The 21,186-nt window shown below is 37.9% G+C and overlaps 1 protein-coding gene across 1 annotated transcript; it reads left to right on the top strand.

Annotated features, from left to right (window-relative positions):
- Positions 1 to 13,704: 13,704 nt before the first annotated feature.
- LOC121421997 lies at positions 13,705 to 20,190 on the top strand. The gene is made up of 4 exons (XM_041616800.1): positions 13,705 to 14,022; positions 18,002 to 18,103; positions 18,694 to 18,780; positions 20,159 to 20,190. The coding sequence occupies exons 1-4, from the start codon at positions 13,899 to 13,901 to the stop codon at positions 20,188 to 20,190; spliced, it is 345 nt and encodes a 114-aa protein (XP_041472734.1). The 5' UTR covers positions 13,705 to 13,898.
- Positions 20,191 to 21,186: the final 996 nt, after the last annotated feature.

Consider the following 21,186-nt stretch of genomic DNA (forward strand, 5'->3'; position numbering starts at 1 on the left):
TCCTTATGACCGTATGTTTATTTTGTTCATTATGTTTATCATGTTGCTTACCGCTCAAACATCAATATTTATTATACGTATATATTTCCATGCCCATGACAATTTAACAAAGTAACAAAACAGTACTGCACACTAGCGTACCTACGGGGGGGGCAGTCCCCCCTGACGAGTCACAACCCATGCACAGGACGTATCCCCCCCCCCCCCCCCGACGAGCTTGAAAACCTTTTTTGCCCCCCCCCCCGCTTGACGAGCTTGAATACTTTTTTTTTGCTTGTCAATTTTTTCCTGGTACTAAATCCTTTATTTATGATTAAAGACCTTTTTTTATTGCTTGTCAATTATTTCGGCGGACGGTTTTGCCCCTCCCCCCCCTGAACAGAAGGGTAACAAAAAAGTAACAAAGGAAGGGGAAGTGAACAAAACGGAATTGTTGGGTGAAATGGGAAACTTTGGTAACTTAAAATTTGAAGAAACCGGGAAAGAAAGAGTAACCGCCCTTCCACACAGTAACAAAATTGTAATTTGAATGATGATTTCAGAAAAATAAGGCTAATGACGAATATTTAGTACGTGTAAAAAGACAAACTAGAACATGATTAGAATCACGAACGCTGATCACAATCACGATTACAATTATTACAATAGCCATCATTACAATGATGATTCAAGATTCGCGTGTGAAAAGGCTCTAAGTGTTTACCATTGAGGTGATTAGCCGGGGTTCTGGACATCAAGGTAATCTTCGTGGAAGACAATTTGATTAAAATAAAATATTATAAATCATGTGAACATACAATTATCAGAACAGTTTCATCAGTTACTCCTAATATTCCTCAATAAGGTATTCTTAGTCTTAGTAATCTTCATTGAGATTTGTTGATTCACATCCAAACGTTTCGATTAATTGGTAACGTTCTTTAAATGGTACAAAGATCATTGCGTAGGTCATGAGCAGAAAAATCATAAAGTTTCTATAGTTCATCTCATCCATTTTCAATTCAAACAATTCATCAACAAGCTGCAGGCAAGTTTATATTTATCGTGTTTTTTTTTCTTTTGCATTAATCGTGTATATATACATGTACTCTAGTTTATGTATATAGAAAACCCATATTGTCTGTATAACTCACATTATTTCACACTGTATAATCACAATCGAAAAGAAATCTTAAATAATTAATTAGATCCGACTTGTTAATGCTAAATACTGTGAAATTGAATAAATTCATGATTCAGCCATTTCAGTCTTAGTGTTCTTCATCGCGTACAGTTTGTAGTTCAACTGGTTCACATTGGACACTTGGCTTAATAAAACAATCATGATATTCGTTATATAAATTAAAGTTAGTGAAATAACATGATGTGTAATATATAAACATTCTTTGGAGCGACAGAATTATATTTTCCCGAAGCGCGTAGGCTTAGCGCTGAGAGGGAAAATATGATCACGAAGGAATCTTAGGCTTTCCGATGAATGTTTTTTTTACACACCCCATCAGTCAATATATGTTATATAAGATAGCCTTAGATGGTGGAGATAGTTCTAAAGTTAGGCTACGATGAATGCAGTAGATCAAGACTTGTTTTTTATCTACAGTGACTGATGGCGTCAGTGGATGAACTGGTATTCCCAAGGCGTATTATGAATGTTGATGTGCATTGTCGCTACATTGTACAGCGCGCGAATATCTGTTTATCCGGCCTCTTGGCGTGCAGAATAAACCACACACTCCCACTCATAACTCCGTCTCCGTGACCGTCTGGTAAATTATCTTTTATTTGTATTAAGATTGGCGTACTATGAGAAACGTTAGTCTAAAGTACGGTACATATCCAGAAATTGTTAAAGGACAAGTCCACCCCAACAAAAACTTGATTTGAATAAAAAGAGAAAAATTCAATAAGCATAACACTGAAAATTTCATCAAAATCGGATGTAAAATAAGAAAGTTATGACATTTCAAAATTTCGCTTCATTTCACAAAAACAGTTACATGAACGAGCCAGCTACATCCACTCACTATTTCTTTTGTTTTTTATTGTTTGAAATATGAAATATGCAGACTCGTTGAATCAGCTGAGGTACACACACTGCAGATGTGGGTCTACATTTGTAGACTAGGACGTGGGTTCGATTCCAAGCCATGGCGTGTGAACCTTCAGCAAGAAATTTACCAAAATTGTGCTGCACTCAACCCAGGTGAGGTTAATGGGTACCTGGTAGGAATTTATTCCTTGAAACGCAGCGCGCGTATAACGGCTGCTTTGCTACAGCCACAGTAATTATTCCTTTTTTTAACTCCTCTCCTTTCCGTTCCATATTCAGATTTTACCATATTCTCCTGTTGAAAATAATAATCTCTCGCTCTGTCTCTCCGCTCGATTATTACATCATGTCCAAAACCTTTTTGTCAGTGGCGACGTCACAGCCCACAACCACTAAATCTCGCGCTCTTTTTCGTGGAACACCCGAATTTATTCTTGCTTTCCTCTGCCACTCCTCCAACATTTTCCTTTGCATTCACTTGTGCTTTCAAATAAAATCCTGGTGTAGCCAATGCCCTTTTTAATGCCAGCTATCAAACAGAATATGTAGAATATATCACGCAGAGTGGCCAGTGAAAAAAATCGAACTATTCCAGAGGAGCAGCGAAATTGTGCTAAATCGCGAAAAATTATGCCAACAAAAAGAAAAAGGTTTTCAACCTAAAGTTTAGGAGTGGCTCACCAAAAAAAAGGTCGTCACCCTAAATTTTAGGAGTGGCTAACCAAAAAAGTTAACACCCCCCCCCCCAAAAAAAAAGTTATCAACCTAAATATTAGGGGGCGTAATGTGAAAATTTAAAAAAACGTTCAAAATTATGGTAAATATGCTATTATTATGCAAAATTAAAAGTCTAACTATGCCAGAAAGCATAATTATTCCAGTTCTGGCAACGTTGATATCACGTCATATCGTGACATCTATGCATTTCGAAATTTATCATGGCTTATTTGAACTAATCGTTAACCTGTTGTTGACAACTTGACATAATTCTTAAAAGTATATTAGACCATAATCTCATAAATACTCATAAAAGGGCACGACTTCTCCACATAATACCCCTTTACGAGATGGATATGGCGCCTAATAAATTGTATTTATTATCTAATCATTGTCATAATTAGATATCTATTGGTCCAAATATCAGCAAGGGATCATACTCTCTACCGTGCCCTCATAGTTTTATATTCTGTAAAACCAAAGAAGAAGTGATCGGAAGACACAAAAAAGGATTTACCAATATATTGCTGGTTCTGATTTGTTGAGGTATTTTTAACAAGAATACCGCGAAGCTCCTAATTTCCTGTCGCAACAGCACGCCGAATATCTTTGGCGATGTATTTATCTAGATCCACAGATTGGTAAGACGCCCAAGGCGCACAGGTGAAGGGTAAGCAAACAAAATAACAAAAAATCATTGAGGAAATGATCTTTTGAAGATTTTTAAACGAGGTGTGCAGGGACCACTGACTCGGGAAGATTGTGCCATTCGATGACAACTCGTTGGCTGAAAGAGTGCCCTCTGAAGATTTTAAGCGAGTGACCTGTGGTTTCGCGGGCTTGGTGCATTGCGAAAAAATTATCAACTTGACAAAAGTCTGTACCATGTATAAATGTATACACTTGTACCATTTAACCTCGATTTCTTCTACAGAAGAGTGAAGGTAACTTTAGGACCCGTCTTACAAAGAGTTACGATTGATCCGATCAATCACAACTATGGAAAGTCAGCAATATCCAAAATACATGTTTTTTTCAAAATATTTTCGAGATATGATGTACATTTTGTACATTAAATGTTGTCTCGAAAATGCAGTGTCCTTCTCCTCAAGTTCAAAGGACATTGTGCAAGTTTTCTGTAGTAGAAATGATGACATTGATGGATTTTCATACAATCTCATCAGATGGGGCCCGTTGCAGAAAGAGTTGCGTTTAAACGCAAGTCAAAAAATCAAGCGCAAGTTCCAAATGCGCGCTGTTGATTGGTTGAAAATCAAGTTACGCATGATTTTTAGAGTTGCGATTGATTGCAACTCTTTCAGCAACGGGACCCTGTTAAGTTGCTCTGGGGAGCGTTTCATGAAAGGACCTGTCGGACGTTTTATCCGACAAGTCCCATTTTATCCGACAGTTACTATAGTAACAGTGCCTCTCAGCCAATCAGAATCAAGGAAAGATGTCAGATCTGACAACTTGTCGGACAAAAATGTTGATGAAACGGTCCCCTGGTTTCATTCAATCGTACGATGGCCTCATTTCGCCTCTCAGGACTATGTAATCGCTCTGGTTCAGTGTCCTTCTCCTCAAGTTCAAAGGACATTGTGCAAGTTGTCTGTAGTAGAAATGATGACATTGATGGATTTCCATACAACTCTCATCAGATTATACGACCAGTTGCACTGGTTTCATTCAACCGTACGATTGCCTCATTTCGCCTCTCAGGACTATGTAATCGCTCTGGTTCAGTGTCCTCGAAAGTCTCCTCAAGTTCAAAGGACATTGTGCAAGTTGTGTGTAGTAGAAATAATGACATTGATGGATTTCCATACAACTCTCATCAGATTATACGACCAGTTGCACTGGTTTCATTCAACCGTACGATGGCCTCATTTCGCCCCCGGGGGAGGCACTCGACCAAAAAAGTGGTGGGGGTGTGCCGCGGGCGAGACAAAAAACGGGGGCCTTGGAGCGGGCTTATTGTAAAAAGGAGGGTCCTCGGAACGGGCTTCGGAACGACAAATGTTTGTGAAAACGGGGGTCCTTGGAACGGATCGCCAGCGTGCGAGTGCGTATGCATCCCTATGGAACGGTCATGTGTGCATGATGCAGCTAGCGCGGCCTCCGCCGGGGAGCTCTGCGGCCGCTTTTCACCAAAATTGCGGCTCATTCAATGCGATCGGAGCGGCGTAACGAAAAATATGCGAAGCTTTGGAGCGGATTTCTCTCTTCTTTTTCTCGATAAGAAGAAAATGCTATGCCTTGGAGCGGCTTTCTTTGTTCTTTTTCTCAACAAGGCAAAAATGCTATGCCTTGGAACGGAAATTTGAGTGTGAAAATGGGGGTCCCCTCCGCGGCACATACCCACTATGCATTATATACTGAGTGCCCCCCCCCCGGGATTTTGCCTCTCAGGACTATGTAATCGCTCTGGTTCAGTGTCCTTCTCCTCAGGTTCAAAGGACATTTTGCAAGTTGTCTGTAGTAGAAATGATGACATTGATGGATTTCCATACAACTCTCATCAGATTATACGACCAGTTAAGTTGCACTGGTTTCATTCAACCGTACGATGGCCTCATTTCGCCTCTCAGGACTATGTAATCGCTCTGGTTCAGTGTCCTTCTCCTCAAGTTCAAAGGACATTTTGCAAGTTTTCTGTGGTAGAAATGATGACATTGATGGATTTTCATACAATCTCATCAGATTATACGACCAGGGGCCCGTTGCAGAAAGAGTTGCGTTTAAACGCAAGTCCAAAAATCAAGCGCAAGTTCCAAATGCGCGCTGTTGATTGGTTGAAAATCAAGTTGCGCATGATTTTTAGAGTTTCGATTGATTGCAACTCTTTCAGCAACGGGACCCTGTTAAATTGCTCTGGTTTCTTTCAACCGTACGATGGCCTCATTTCGCCTCTCAGGACTATGTAATCGCTCTGGTTCAGTGTCCTTCTCCTCAAGTTCAAAGGACATTGTGCAAGTTGTTTGTAGTAGAAATAATGACATTGATGGATTTCCATACAACTCTCATCAGATTATACGACCAGTTGCACTGGTTTCATTCAACCGTACGATTGCCTCATGTCGCCTCCCAGGACTATGTATTTGATCTGGTTGGTATAAACTACCTCGCAATTACCAGTGCAACATTCGCATGTAAACACAAGCACACTCGCACGAATATCATCCATACTGCAAAAAGTCTGGTGTTGATTTAACACCAGCCCGGAATCTATATACACCAGAGAAGTATTGAAACAACACCAGTTTCAAACCGAATCAAACCAATGATGTTATATAAAAACTTACCTGGTGTTGACCAAAACTAAACTAGTGTTGTTTAACACTTCATTGGTGTGGACATATATAGCTTCCGGGCTGGTGTTAAATAAACACCACAGTTTTTGCAGTGCAAGTAAAATTTGTCTTGCAGGTCGCTTTTGTTGTACGTTTGGCCGACAGTATCATTTTTTCCCGACAGGCGCCAGTCGAACAGCCTCCGAGCTTGCATATCAGACATTTTGTAATTTTTCCCAACGGACAACATCTCAGGCTCTGCATCGCTATTTGTATCGACACATTCAGAAGTTTATTTAACCCTAATTCTCCCGGGAGGGAGCATTCTAGGAGCTTTATTTAGTGAATCAGAACAAAATTATGATTTTATGAATGAATTAGAATAATTAATTCATATAAAAAAAAATATGAATTCAGTGAAATTTACCAATGCAACTGCTTAGATTATGTCATTCTCTACCATCATGCAAATTTTCGTTGTGATCGCGCAATCCGCGGCTGAGATCTTAAGGGGGGCATAATGCCCCCCCCCCCCGGGGAATGACAAGAATAAGAATACCCCAGGAGATTTAGGGTTAAAACCTCGCCTAATCTCTCACTCTCTTTCTCTTAAGTTCACTCCTTTTCCTTTCTTTATGTTGTCCTGTTTCCTTCCCCTTCCCATTTTCTCTTTTCTTTCCCCTTCCCTCTTTCTCCTTTCCTATTGTTCCCCTCTCTGGGTTTTCACCCCTTCATTTTTAAAAACGGGAACACAGATACCAATGATTTACCGATATCCAGCAGACGGTCCTAACGATTCACTTGTGCTTTCAAATAAAATCCTGGTGTAGCCAATGCCCTATTTAGTGCCAGCTATCAAACAGAATATGTAGAATATATCACGCAGAGTGGCCAGTGAAAAAAATCGAACAATTCCAGAGGAGCAGCGAAATTGTGCTAAATCGCGAAAAATGATGCCAAACAAAAAAGAAAAAGGTTATCAACCTAAAGTTTAGGAGTGGCTCACCAAAAAAAAGGTCGTCACCCTAAATTTTAGGAGTGGCTAACCAAGAAAGTTAACACCCCCGCCTACTCTCTCACTCTCTTTCTCTTAAGTTCCCTCCTTTTCCTTTCTTTATGTTGTCATGTTTCCTTCCCATTCCCATTTATTTCTTTTCTTTCCCCTTTCTTCTTTCTCATTTCATATTGTTCCCCTCTCGGGGTTTTCACCCCTTCATTTTCCAGACGGGAGCACAGACACCGATGATTTACCGATATCCAGCACACGGTCCTAACGATAGCGGTTGCATTTGTGAAAGCCTTTCTACGATCTTATGAGATAGTGATAGGTGCCTGTTGCACCCTGTCGTGCGACCAAAAAGTTGCAAGTGGTTCCAATCCACTTGTTAAAATGCAGGTCCATCCCCAAAAGTTGATTTGAATAAAAAGAGAGAAATCCAACAAGCATAATTATGAAAATTCATCAAAATCGATTTGAAATTAAAAGTTATGACATTTTAAAGTTTTAATTGATTTCACAAAAAGAGTTATATCCACATTCTTGTCTGTATGCAAAATGAGGAGACTGATTACGTCACCCACTTACTTTTTTTGATTTTATTATAATGAATATGAAATATTCTAATTTTCCCCCATTGTCAAGTGAAACAGCGATTAATTCATCCCTGAACTTGTGGAATGGTCATTGTTTAATAATATATGGTTCAGTCAAGTTGGTCCTTTTTGTCAAATATGTAAACAAATGAAATTTTGTATTATTCAAACATTAAAAAAAAACAAAGAAATAGTGAGTGAACGACATCATTGACTGTCTCATTTGCATGTCACTGAATTGTGCATATTACTGTTTTGTGAAAAATAGGCGAAATTTCAAGAAGGTATAACTTTCTTATTTTGCATCCAATTTTGGTGATTTTTTTTCAATGTTATGCTTGTGGGATTATTCTCTTTGTATTCAAGTCAACTTTTTTTTTTGGGGGGGTGGACTTGACCTTTAAAGGGGCTTAAGGAAACCATGGTACCACGCGATCGCAAGAGCACTGCAAGAACTTCTAATTCAGCGACACCGTCTTACAAACGACCTTCAATTTGAAAAGGCCCACGTCACGTGATTACGCTAGCTACTGGCGGAAAGATATATAATATGAATTCGTTAGGATATTCGCAAATGTATTTTTAACAGTCGTTCAACCTTTCTTTGCAACAAGAAACTGTTTACGAACGTTAGTCGTCACGATCGCGAACTTTCGCCGCTCATCTGTTCCTCATTTAGCATCAATATATTGTTCTTTTTTAATTATAGGACAGAGCTAGCTAGCACTCACCATGCTCATACTAGAACTGGCTGTATTCCTGAGCATCGTTTCATTCGGTAAGGATAATTTAAAGCAACCATCGAAGGCTTGTAATTGTTTGTAGTTTTTATATGATGATGATAAATTCTGGCGTATTCAGGCCGGCTCGAAATCCGAAACATGAGTATCTCGGGCCTTTGAAAGGGCGATTCCTTACGTGTCGTACAGGACATTTTGACAACAATTTCTAGTCTCTTAGCTGAATGTTGATCAAGAATTTTTTTTTGTCAATTACAAAGTAATGGTGGGTAATCATGGGAATAACTGATAACCAACAAAAATGTTTGATTATGATTGAAGTAAAGGAGAAAATGATATGTGTCGTACGGGACTAAGAAATGTCCCGTACGACACGCAACATTTTCACATTCCCTCTTTCCGCTACCTCGGGCGTTGACTTATGACTTGCTCAATTGTAATTCGAATACATTCAATACCAAAAGCACTAGTATTGGGATTTCCCCCCAATCGTTCTCGCGTTAGCAACGGAACCCCCTTTAATTCTATTGATGATGATGAGTGTTTTTTCAGATACACGCAGATAGGCAAATCACTAGACATACAACAATAACATTCCTAATAATTTAGATGCACACTCAGAAGGGTTGACCCCGATCTTTGATGACAATGAACAAGCCCAACATTTTTCATCGTCTCAACAGGGGCCGCGGAACGGGGGGGGGGGTGGTCATGCTAAAAATCACAATCATAATGGTCAATTTTACGTTTTTGTACACGGTTTTGGAAAAAAGTGTGGGGGGGGGGGGCTAAAGACCCCCAGCCCCCTCCCCGGTTCCGCGGCCCCTGCTAAATACTAAATGATAACAAAATCAAACAGTTTGAACAATGTACATGACCTGTAGCTGATAGTCTGAACAAGAATTTTGATCAGCTTGATCTACTCCTATAATATTTGAGTACACATATAATAACTCTTTTTTTAATAATTGATGGTTACTATTAACGAAAACTAGAGGCAAAATAAAATAGGAGTCGGCCGCAATAATGCATTATACCGAACCAACTAGAATACCCAGTACAGGGGCAATTTGATAAAATGTGTACGCCCGACCCCCTATAAATGGGATCTTCGTAACATTTTCTGTCTCTGATTTCTGGTTCTTTGACAGTCTGTAATATTGTTCTCAAAGGACCATGACTTGGTTAGTTTATGAAGTGAAGTAAGGCTTGAGAAAAATGGGGTAAGGAATACAAAAAGATTGATCATTTAATGGAATAGCCCCTACACTGCAAAAACTCCGGTGTTGATTTAACACCAGCCAGGAATCTATACAGTGCGTCCCAGATAAAACGAAACCGAGATTTAGCGAAGATTTATCATAACTCAATCATAAATACAATTGACAAATGACCTACCAATGTAAAGCTGAGAATCTCTTCTTTCATCTGATATTACTTAGATTATTTCTCAGTCACGCATGAGTGAGCAGAAACAATTCGAAGAAAGGATGCCAAAAAGTCATTTGGCGGGGGTATCTGAATTTCAAAAAGAAAATCACATGACTAAAAAGTTCAATATCTGCTCTTTTGTTTGATACCTAAATCACAGAAAATGGTCAAGAAGTAAAGAAGTCATGATCCCTCGAAACAATGTTTGTATTTCCATAATTTCATCAAATAAACGTGTTTTCACCGGTTTCTCACAGAAGCTATCGCACGGTAACAAAAAACTTAATGCATGGCTGATCGTCAAGATAACGCAGTGTCGAGTGAGTTTGAACGCTAGCCCGTAAAACCTCTTCATTTTATTAAATTATTGAATTTCAAGGCTTATTTCAAATAACCAGAACTTTTTTATTTCTTTACCAATTTCTGTAATTGAGGTATCAAATTAAAGAGCAGATATTGAACTTTTTAAAAATGTGGTTTTCTTTTTACAACCCAGATACGGCTCGCCAAGTGACTTTTTGGTAACCCCTTTTCAAATTGTTTTTGCTCACTCATGCGTGCATGAGAACTAATCTAAGTAATTTCGGATGAAAGAAGAGATTCTAAGCTTTAAAATGGTAGGTCATTTGTCTATTGTTTTTGTGATTAAGTTATATTAAATCACCAATAAATCTCGGTTTCGTTTTTTGTTGGACGCACTGTATATGTCCACACCAGAGAAGTATTGAAGAAACAACAGTTTGGAATCAAACCGATGCTGTTTGAATACTAATTGATGTTGTATAAACACCTATTTGGTGTTAGACCAAAAGGAAACTGGTGTTGTTTAACACTTCTCTGGTGTGGACATATATAGATTCCGGGCTGGTGTTAAATCAGCGCCGGAGTTTTTGCAGTGTATGCTTAAATTGCTTTAATACTGTAATGGCAGGGGGTCTAGAATCATTTTTATAGATGTTAAAATGAAGAACAGAAGAAATTGTATAGTAGGTGTGATTTACCGCCCCTCAGTGTCTTAATGACGACACTACAAAAACTCCAGTGTTGATTTTCCACCAGATAAGTGTTAAAAAACACCGATTTCGGTATTAGTCTAAAACCAGATAGTTGTTTATATAACACTGATTAGTGTTAAAACGGCATCGACTTGATTCAAAACTGGTGTTGTTTCAATACGTATATATAGATTCCTTGCTGGTGTTTAATCGACACCGGAGTTTTTGGAGTGGATGTTCTAAGAGACGTCCAATACATATTTTTATAAAAATTCAATTATCAAAAATAAACGCTGGCGTACAGATGAAAGGCCTGGGGGGCTCTTGCCCCGCCCCCATCATTGCTCACCACCACCAAAAAAAGAAAAAAAAACAGAAAATGGATAAGGGTGAAATGTATTATTTTCACCACCAACAAAAAACAAAAGAACCTAAAAAGAGAAAAGGGTGGAAAATATTATTTTGTAATATAATGTCAATATCTATCACAAATTTGTATCAATTTTTTGTAATTAAAAAATCTTTTGCTCGCTCGCAACGTTTTATTACTTTTTAATACGCGATACGGCACATCGAGCCCCCTCAATTTTTTTTACTCAACATGCCACTGAAAATAAACATTGTTTCGTGCTGGGACTTTGACATCAACCTGCTACAATCGGATGCACAAGGATTTTCTTGAAATATTTCTTTCAGCTCCCTTTTTGAAACAATAAAGAACCTGCGAGAGTACCAGACGTTCTGCCACTTCAGTTGATAATTTTCAGTAATAATTATGCAAGTCTTGCCTTTAGAGTCAGATATCGATCGTCGTATCTAGCCATTACCCTATCCTTTGTAGAACTACTCTGTTGAACACACGAGATACACGTACCTCCAAAATTAAAACTAGATGATTAAAATAATGCCAGAATTTTAGATCGCCTCAACGAATATTTAAGTACTGTGGGTTGGCACCAAATCTATTGTTCGGAAGATGTGAATGAGGCTTTCGATACACTGCAAAAACTCCGGTGTTGATTTAACACCAGCCCGGAATCGATGTATGTCCACACCAGAAAAGTGTTAAACAACACCAGTTTCCTTTTGGTCTAACACCAGAATGGTGTTTATACAAGACCAATTAGTATCAAAACAGCATCGGTTTGATTCCAAACTGGTGTTTCAATATTTCTCTGGTGTGGACATAATATAGATTCCGGGCTGGTATTAAATCAACACCGGAGTTTTTGCGGTGCATTTTTATTGAAATTATGCTTTTCATATGTACAGTATATCATGTACAGAACGAGTGAGTACATACAAAAAGAACCATAATAGGTCTCCATGGGTAACTAAGTCTATTTTAAGATCAATGCAAAACTAATCCAAATGATGAAATTCGTGAAAAATACACTCGATATAAAAAAAACATTTTGAGCAATGTACCGCGCAAGCGAAACAAAAACATAATAATTATGCAATTTGACCTTACTTAAAATAATATGACAAACACACTCAAAAGGGGCGGTCGCCGAAAGAAACGCACCCCCCCCCCAAAAAAAAAGGGGGGAACAAATGGACAAAAGAGGAGAAGTGTATACCTCTATTGTTTTTTTTTTCTTGTTATTTTTGCATTAAATAAAAACCTTAACGAGACGTTCTTCTTCAGATCTCTTCATGTAAAATTTAGCTTCCGTGCTCCGCGCGGGAAAAAACCCGAAATTGCCTTTCACCTTTGTTCCCCACACCCTTTTTTTTCTTCTACGTTTTTCCCCTCCCCGGCTATTGAAATCGTATATTCTTGTCATTATGGTATACATGAGTGTAAATTAAGAGTATTAAATGTTTTTTTTTCATTGCATTGACACAAAATGTCTACTTTTCGGTTCGGAGCTAGTCCAAGTAAACACTACCGTCACTCCCTGAGTCCCAAAATGCTATTTCTTTCGCTTTTCAGCAAGCAATTTTTTGGCACAATATATGCTCAAAGGGGAAGCCATTATAAATTTGAAAAGGATGTACGATGAAACTTCATTCTACATGTATATCGCTGCAAATCCATCTCCCGCCTTGTTCTACGACATTATTTATGAGGTCTTCTTTTAATATAAAATGGCTCTAAAGACCAAAGTTAAAGTGTGTGTGTTTTTTATGGCCCTTACTAGCGTGAGGCGCCGACTGTTTTTTTTATTTCATAAACCTTATGCAAAATATATTAACCACAATAAAAAAAAACGGTAAGCGCCTGAAGCTAGTAAGGGCCATTAAAAACACACACACTTTAACTTTGGTCTTAAGGACTACCTCTTTCCAAAATACAGTTTTTGGTCTCCGAAATGCCGATCAAGGAAAATGCGAATTATAATTGTCTGCGCCCAATGTATTATAATATTATAATAATAATAATTGTAAATTTATATTGCGCAATTTCTATTTGGATACACTCAACTGCGCATTATCATTAGCCAAAACAGAATCCCGTGTGTACAATTGAATCAATTTGATTATGAAGACAATAAGACAAGCTTATAATTAAATGTGTTTTAGGCTAAAGTTTCGATTTTGATTTTAAATCATTTCGTTTGAGATATGGTCCTTATCTAATAATTCTCCCTGAAGTAGGATGCGATGGCATGCAAGTGACTGGGGTTAGTGGTATTAGTTGACGTAAGTAAGGGCTGGTTTTTTTATGGTCAGTGTTTAGTTGACGTCACTGAGGGCTGGTCATTCATGGTCAGTGTTTAGTTGACGTCACCGAGGGCTGGTCATTCATGGTCAGTGTTTAGTTGACGTCACTGAGGGCTGGTCTTATTGTCAGTTTTTAGGAATTAATTGATAAAGGGGATGGTCAGATATTACTTCGAGGAGTTGATAAACAAGTGAAGACGAATGACTGAAATGATAACAAGAAGTTAAGTACATATAACATTTTGATCGGAATAAGATACTTTGGGGTTTCAATCTCGCTCATAAAGCCTCATTCGTCTTGTCGACTGAAAACGAAAACCCGGCCACAAGCTGTTCGGATGGCTTCGGTCTGGATTACACCTTATCAACTTTCCACGAATGTAAGAAAGAACTCCATCCCAATGGAAGCATGGTGCAAACAATTCCAAAGCTCATCCCCCACACAACGTTTAATAAAGGAATTGCTTGCCCGAGAAAGAATAGGCCTAGAGCAACGGGAATGATGCCTGGACATAGAGCTTGTAGATTCCACGGTAAGTAGTCCCTTTCATTTCGACAGTACTTTGGGGAAGGGGCGGAGGTAATAATCGAGGAAAAGAGGGCATGTAACTCTGTCACGGCTAAGGGCTTTTTCCAGCTAGGCGTTGTTCTACGCGGGGGGCTTTGGGAGTCTCGACGCGTAGTTGTCTCGTTATGACTCTCGTCTTTCAAACTTAGGGATGTGTAGTCTAGATGATCGGTGCAAAAAATAGCATGAATTGTTCAGATTATGGTACAAGCATGAAATTTGGCTGACAGGTAGAGTAAATAGTGCTGAACATTTTAGCATGGTGGGTCAATATGATCTCTCCTCGTATAGCAGCAGTTGCTAGGTAACATATTTACCTTAGCAACCACCATTTTGGGGTGTTATCTTCATTTTAAAAACTACATTTTGACTTCTAAGCGCATATATTACAATTAGATATCAAGAAACATTCCAACCATGTATGGCAACAGTTGCTAAGCAACATATTTTCCATAGCAACTAAAGATAATATTCGCGAATACAACATCATTGTTTGAACGAAAGTGGTAAGAAAATTGGTCGAAGTACGAAATGATTACAAAATATCTCATATGCCTGAAAAGTTCAGAGGCATTCCAAAAAATTATAATGTCTGCATAAAAAATCTCATCTAGGTAACAAACCTCATTTCGATGTACATATTTCATTATTTTTTCTTCATTCATACATGGCACAGCTAACACACAGTCCAAAATCATCACTGCGTCATTGAATGTGCTTATTATTTAATAGTTATATAGGATTACTCCTGTTGTGAAACTGAGACAAGGTAGTGGATGTAGCATGAAACACTGTGAAAGACAGTGAACTTTGAGGGCAAAGAAAAGCTGAAATTTTGTTGATATGAATCGCTGCCAATTAAATGACAAAGCTTCATTGGGGCATAATGCCCACAAACTTGCTTGTCATTAAAGTTTTGATAATGATAACTTGAGTAGCATGTACCGTAGACCTGAAACAGCCTCAAGCATCGTTGACTGTATACTTGCACTAATTGTAAATATGTAACGAAGCAGTAATTTGGTGATTATACAACAAATCTCTTGAGAGAAAATTGGTTATCTCTGCAATTGACACTAATCACTAACGCCGCATCCTACAAATCATTGAGGATGAAGCGGTCAACTGCAAGATATTGACCCTCAAAATGTTTGGTTGGAAAATATAAAGCAATTCAAAAGTGTTGGTATAGCTTCTAACCTGCTTGATATGACCTCTTTCATCATTCTTGCCATTATATTTAAGCATCTTTTTTCAAAAACAAATGATTCTAATCCCAAGTCTGCTTAAGATTTAGAAGAAATTGCCATTGTAGGGCAGATCGGGGTAAGTTGGAACGGCTTATACTAATCACTCGGGTCGCGTGCGCGTATGAAATCTCTCGGGTCGCGTGCGCGTATGAAATCTCTCGGGTCGCGTGCGAAATCACTTTGGTTTTGGAATTTTGGCGATTTTTTTGATTTTGCATTCTTATTCTAACGGTATCTTCAATGGGACAAACTGGGATAATAAAATGAAATTGAAATTCGAGTTTCGTTTTAAGCCGGCAAGTGCCTTAAGTAGAATGTACTGGACTACATTAATCAGCCATGTGGCTCAACTAACTTGTAATACATGTAGATTCTGACTTCTACTGTGTCTTATACGAGGGCTCCGATTCGGTACCTACCATATTTACCACATTGTATCATTCTCATATGCGGACATGCCTGCATGCAATGGCTCCAAGGCGGGACCCGGCCGCGATCGGACACGACGTACATCGGTAGCATGGAGCAAGCTTACGTGGTCGAGTCGAGGTAGATCCAACGTTACAGTGCCAGTCATAGGAGAACCCATAGACATCGTCTTTAGAAATATGAGCCATATCATTAAGTAGTTTAATTTTGCAAGGTTTTACGTTTTTTAAGCATTGATTAGTACCTCTATATTGATTAGATCAATTATCTTACCATAAGACCTTTAACCATTGGTTGCTACAGAAAACATTTTACTTAGCATCTGGTACTTCGCATGGATGTGTAATAATAATAATATAGGTCTATTTACCCTAGGAAGCCACTTCAGTTCCGAAAACTGTTCTCCCAGTGGGCCCTGCTATTATTATTACCCCGGCTTTAGCTGGGCTGCCTAGGCGCTCAAAGCATTCAAGGAATTTCTTCCTACCGTGTATACATGCAATAATTGTTCCTGGGTTGTTATGATTAATTTATTAATGCTTTAATATAAAAGATGTGGCTCATAGACATTATGGTCGTGAAAAACATACCCTATAAGTATTGATTAATGTGGAAAAAAGTTATCTAGCAACCGTTGCTATGGTGCTTATTGGGTCTATATGGAAACATTCATCGCATGAGGAATCTATTGTCCATATTTCATTTCTGATCTATCCTGAATAAATTATATTGATCTGAACTATGATAAACAATTAGATGCTATAGAAAAGGGTCCCTTAGCAACTATTTCTATAAATGAAAGGATTAAAAACTGTTGGGATACGAAGGAACCTGCTTTAGATTAAAATCTATGTGAAATATCGCTCGTGAAAATCTTGCTCAAGCCCAAATATGCCCAGTTATCAAGATGAAAATGTTACCTAGCTAATATAGCAATTGCTATATTTGGTAAACTCACGTTGGTACCCCTGCTAAAATGTGTAAAATAACCTACTCTACCGTTGTGCCAGTTGTCATGCTTGTACCATTTTCTGAACCTTTTTTTCATCAATCACCTATACTAGTGGGTTCGATTTTTAGCCATGTCGTGTTGTCCCTTCAGCGCAAAATTGGTCCATATTGTGTTGCACTCAACCCAGGTTAGGTGAATGAATACCTTTAGGAATTTACCTTTCATTTTTTAGGGCTACGCTCCTTTTAAAATCTATGATTTTATTTAACGGCATTTTACTAAATCGATTGGGATCATTTTAATCCTTATATGCTAAAGCAGACTTTATGTATGTTTACTTTATTTACATATGCATGTATATTACAATTTCTAATACCATGAAACAGACGTTTCACGTCGTAAATTTGTTTTCAATTCTAATAAACTTTGTTGGAGCCAATTGCATTCCCTCGTCACATGTTTAGCTATGACAAAATTATTTCAATATACCATCGTTATTATCAAAACAATCCATCAACAGCTTTATTGATCACTCGTTTTAACGACGCTTATTCTTAATGATACCTTAATATTCTTTATGAATGCTTTATTTTTTACTGATGAATTTAGATGCACTTTCAGTTTTATTGATACTTTTACATTTTTGTGTGTGATGAATCTGCATGTTCATTGATGGATTGTTCTTTTTATTGTTGCATTATTATTATTATTCGTAATGCATTATTTTGGCGACGATTGAAATATACATGTTTTCAATATGATATTTTTTTTCTTTACTTGAACCCAAGTTAAGTATAGGATGTTATACATGTATGTGTTTAGCGCTCCTTTGCATGAAAATTATTATTATGGTAACTAGCATTCGATGGTGACTTTGCTGGAATTCTTGATTTTGATTGGCTGTTGAGCATCGTTAATTTCCATTGATTTTTTACCAAAATTATACTACCAGACGTTTAGTCTGATATTTTTTTAATATTCTTCATTTGGATAGAAGCTTTCAAGTGCCATCGACTTGTAGTGATGGCGAGACAATGTACATGTACAAGATAATGTATGTTGCCAAGTCGTCTTATGAAAAGTAGTATGTCTACATGGCGAGTATCTCGTTATATAGGTTATAATGTCCGAATGGCGAGATAACCTGTTGACTTTGTGAAATAACGTCTTTTGCCATATCATAACGTTATTATGTCGACTTGGTAAGATAAATCATTTCGCCATCTCTAAAAGTCGGTGGCGGGCAGTTAAAAGCATCCGTAGCATTTGCATTAAAAATAAAGGTTCATTTTCACCCTTCTGTAAACATCCAGATTGCCATAGTAATATTTGTCAAGGCGGCTGGTGTGAAGAGACTATGACTGCATTCAGATGTCACTGTTTTGACGGATATGAAGGGAAACTCTGCGATCAACGTGAGGACACCCTACCCCCTCCCCCCCCCCCCCCCCCGCTTTGCAGAATCTTAGACAAGTTTTGTGAGCCAAAAATCTATAGCCAATCATCTGAGTTTGAATAGAAATCACAGAAGAGAGTGAGGCATGGTAGAATTTGTGTCAGCAAAGTTAGTAGATTTTTTTTGTTGATTGTAAAAGTGAATGCTCTATATTTCAATAACAAAATCACTCTAAATTCAAAAGTAATCCATTTGTTATTCAGTAAAGGTACTAAAAAATGCCACATCTAGACAACATGGAATCTGAGATTGAATATAAAGTAAGACGTGCTTTATTCATACGAAATGGGGATTCAATAACAATAACGATAATGGTAATATTAGTAATAGTGATGATTGTGTTCATGCGACGACGAATATGATGGCGGTGATAATGACAGTGTGGGTGGTGATGATGACGCTGCTGATGATCCTGATGATGAATATATGATGATGATGATGATGACGATGACGTTGATCACGATGATGTTGACGATGATGCCATTTGCGCTATAGCGAGTAGCAAATCTTAAAAATAGCCATGACAACACGCTTTATGTTTCTTTTCAGAATCAACTCCTAAACAAAATGCCACAAAGATCTCTTCAAACAAAACAACCCCAAACCCATCTCCTACAACTACGCCACTAGAGAATGGTAAGAAAAATGAATCCTCTCCTCACTCCCTCTTTCTCTCTCTCTTTCCCTCTAACCTCTCAATTACCTATTGCCAACTTTGGCAAAAAGGATAAAGATAGATCTAGTAACATTTTTGGTGCCACGATAATAGGGGGGGGGGCATTTTCACATACAGTTTTCGCATCGGCAGATAAAATACAGCATATGCGAGTGCAAAGCGACCCCCTCTTTTCCGCCACCTATGGGCCCCCTCCACATTGATCCTCTTATGAAATGTGTGGTTGTTTTGTTCCATTTCAGAGTCATGTCCAAATGAGTCCTGGACATTTTACCAAGGAAGTTGCTACCAATATTTTGGCAATAAACTCAATTTTTTCGAGGCTTTGTCCTTCTGTCGGAGTTTGACTAATAAGCAATCTTGTCCGGTAGATTTGGTCTCTATTCATAGCCTGGAAGAGAATGATTTCGCTGCTCAACTTTGTTATAATAATGTGAGTATAAAATAAAGGGGACTCCAGGCTGAATGTGCATGTACTATAATTTTTACAGATAGGACTAAACTCAGGCAAACAATACACTGACGATTTCTTCCAAAATCGGACAATGAATAACAAAGTTATGACATTTTAAAATCTTTGCATTATTTTAGGTGAAACTGTTCTGTCGATGTCTTTGGTATCATATTTTATTCCCATTTGTACACCAAGAATGAAAATAAATTGATAAATACTGTAACTTAATATGTTTCAAGGGAGACATATCATACACACATATATGAAAATATGAAATGAATATAATGTCTTGTAATTACATGCAAGAAGGAAAGTAGGGACATAATATTATTAGCCCACCTAGTGAGTATCTATGATGACGCGTATATAACTATTTTTTTTTACAAAATATTTGTTAGTTGATTTTCAAATTCTGCGTTTATATTTGCTCGGTGAATTTCGGTCTGTTTATTTAGATATGATTATTTTCATCCTGAACCCTTTAAGTGAAATCGGCGAATCTCTTGCTGCAAGTCAAGGATAGACCTATGAATTGCCCTAATTGTTTCTCAATCTGGTTAAGATATTCGTATTAAAGCTACACTCTCAAAATGTTGGGCAACATACTGTCAACTCAACAATTGGTAAAAAAAATATCTAACTCTGTGTAGTTTTCAACCAAAGCAGACATTATCGGTTTACACCTACTAAGAATTGGATAAAGTTTTAAACAATTATTGTGTGGACAGTATGTTGCCAAACATCTTTAGGTGTACACATCCAGGGCGCGATGTTTTCCATCAGCACTTGTGTACCGGACCCGAAGGAGTAGTGTGACTGACGATTAGGCTGTTTTGGAGGCTTTTTATCATATTACAAATCTTGGACTTGTACTTCTCTCAAAGGTTTGCCTGAAGACTCGAACCTTCGTCCATGAATAGACCAGATCAGAGTTTTTCCACAGGCAATTTTGGTGAAATAACCTTTCATTCATTTCTTTCATTATTTCAAAGCAAGATATTCTGTATGTCTTACATAGCAGGATGCAGATATTGCATAGACCACGTGACGAGAAAAGCGCACCAATGAACACTCTATGAAGGTGTTTGTTGCATTTCTACTTTGAATGTTTTTGCATGCTCTATAACAATGTACTTGGCCAACTGTGAAATACCACACGCTAGTGGAGGAATTGATGTTTTTTGGTGGATCTAATGAAAAAAAAACACAATTTAAAAGAATATATGAATAATCAAGACATCAAAAATAGTGCTTATCTCATTACGTATTGAACCACCATGTCACTTTAGGACAAATGATCTCCTTCTGATCATGCGCAGAATGAAACTCCGAACTGGCTTATAAGCCAGTTCGTAGTTCCTTTCTGCGCATGATCAAAAGATTCTACGCATGATCAGAAGAAGGTCATTTGTACTAAAGTGACATGGTGCTTAAAAATCTAATGAGATAAGCACCAACTTTGATGTCTTGATTATTCATATATTCTTTTGAATTGTCGTTTTCATTTACATCCACAAAAAACAATGCTTCCACGAACGACTGGTATTTCACAGTTGTCAAGTACATTGTGCAACATGCTGAGATATGCATTCAAAGTAGGAATGCAACAAATACCTTCATTAAGTGTTCATTGGTGTGCTATTTTAGTCATCTGGTCTATTCAATTTTTTCATCCTGCTATGTAAGGCAAGCTTACGTAATATCTTGCTTTGAAATCTATCATGATGAAAGAAATGAAAGGTCATTTGACCAAAATTGCCCATGAAGTAACTACGAACTGGTCTATTCGACTACAAGAGTGGTTTATTGAATGAATCACACCAATCGAGCTGACCGATGGGGTACGAAATTACGATATAGCATCGTTGGTGTAATTTTCATGACTGTGATCTGACCAAATAAACCCTTTTAT

This window comes from Lytechinus variegatus, chromosome 9 (assembly GCF_018143015.1).
Source record: "Lytechinus variegatus isolate NC3 chromosome 9, Lvar_3.0, whole genome shotgun sequence".
In the NCBI taxonomy this organism is placed as follows: domain Eukaryota; kingdom Metazoa; phylum Echinodermata; class Echinoidea; order Temnopleuroida; family Toxopneustidae; genus Lytechinus; species Lytechinus variegatus.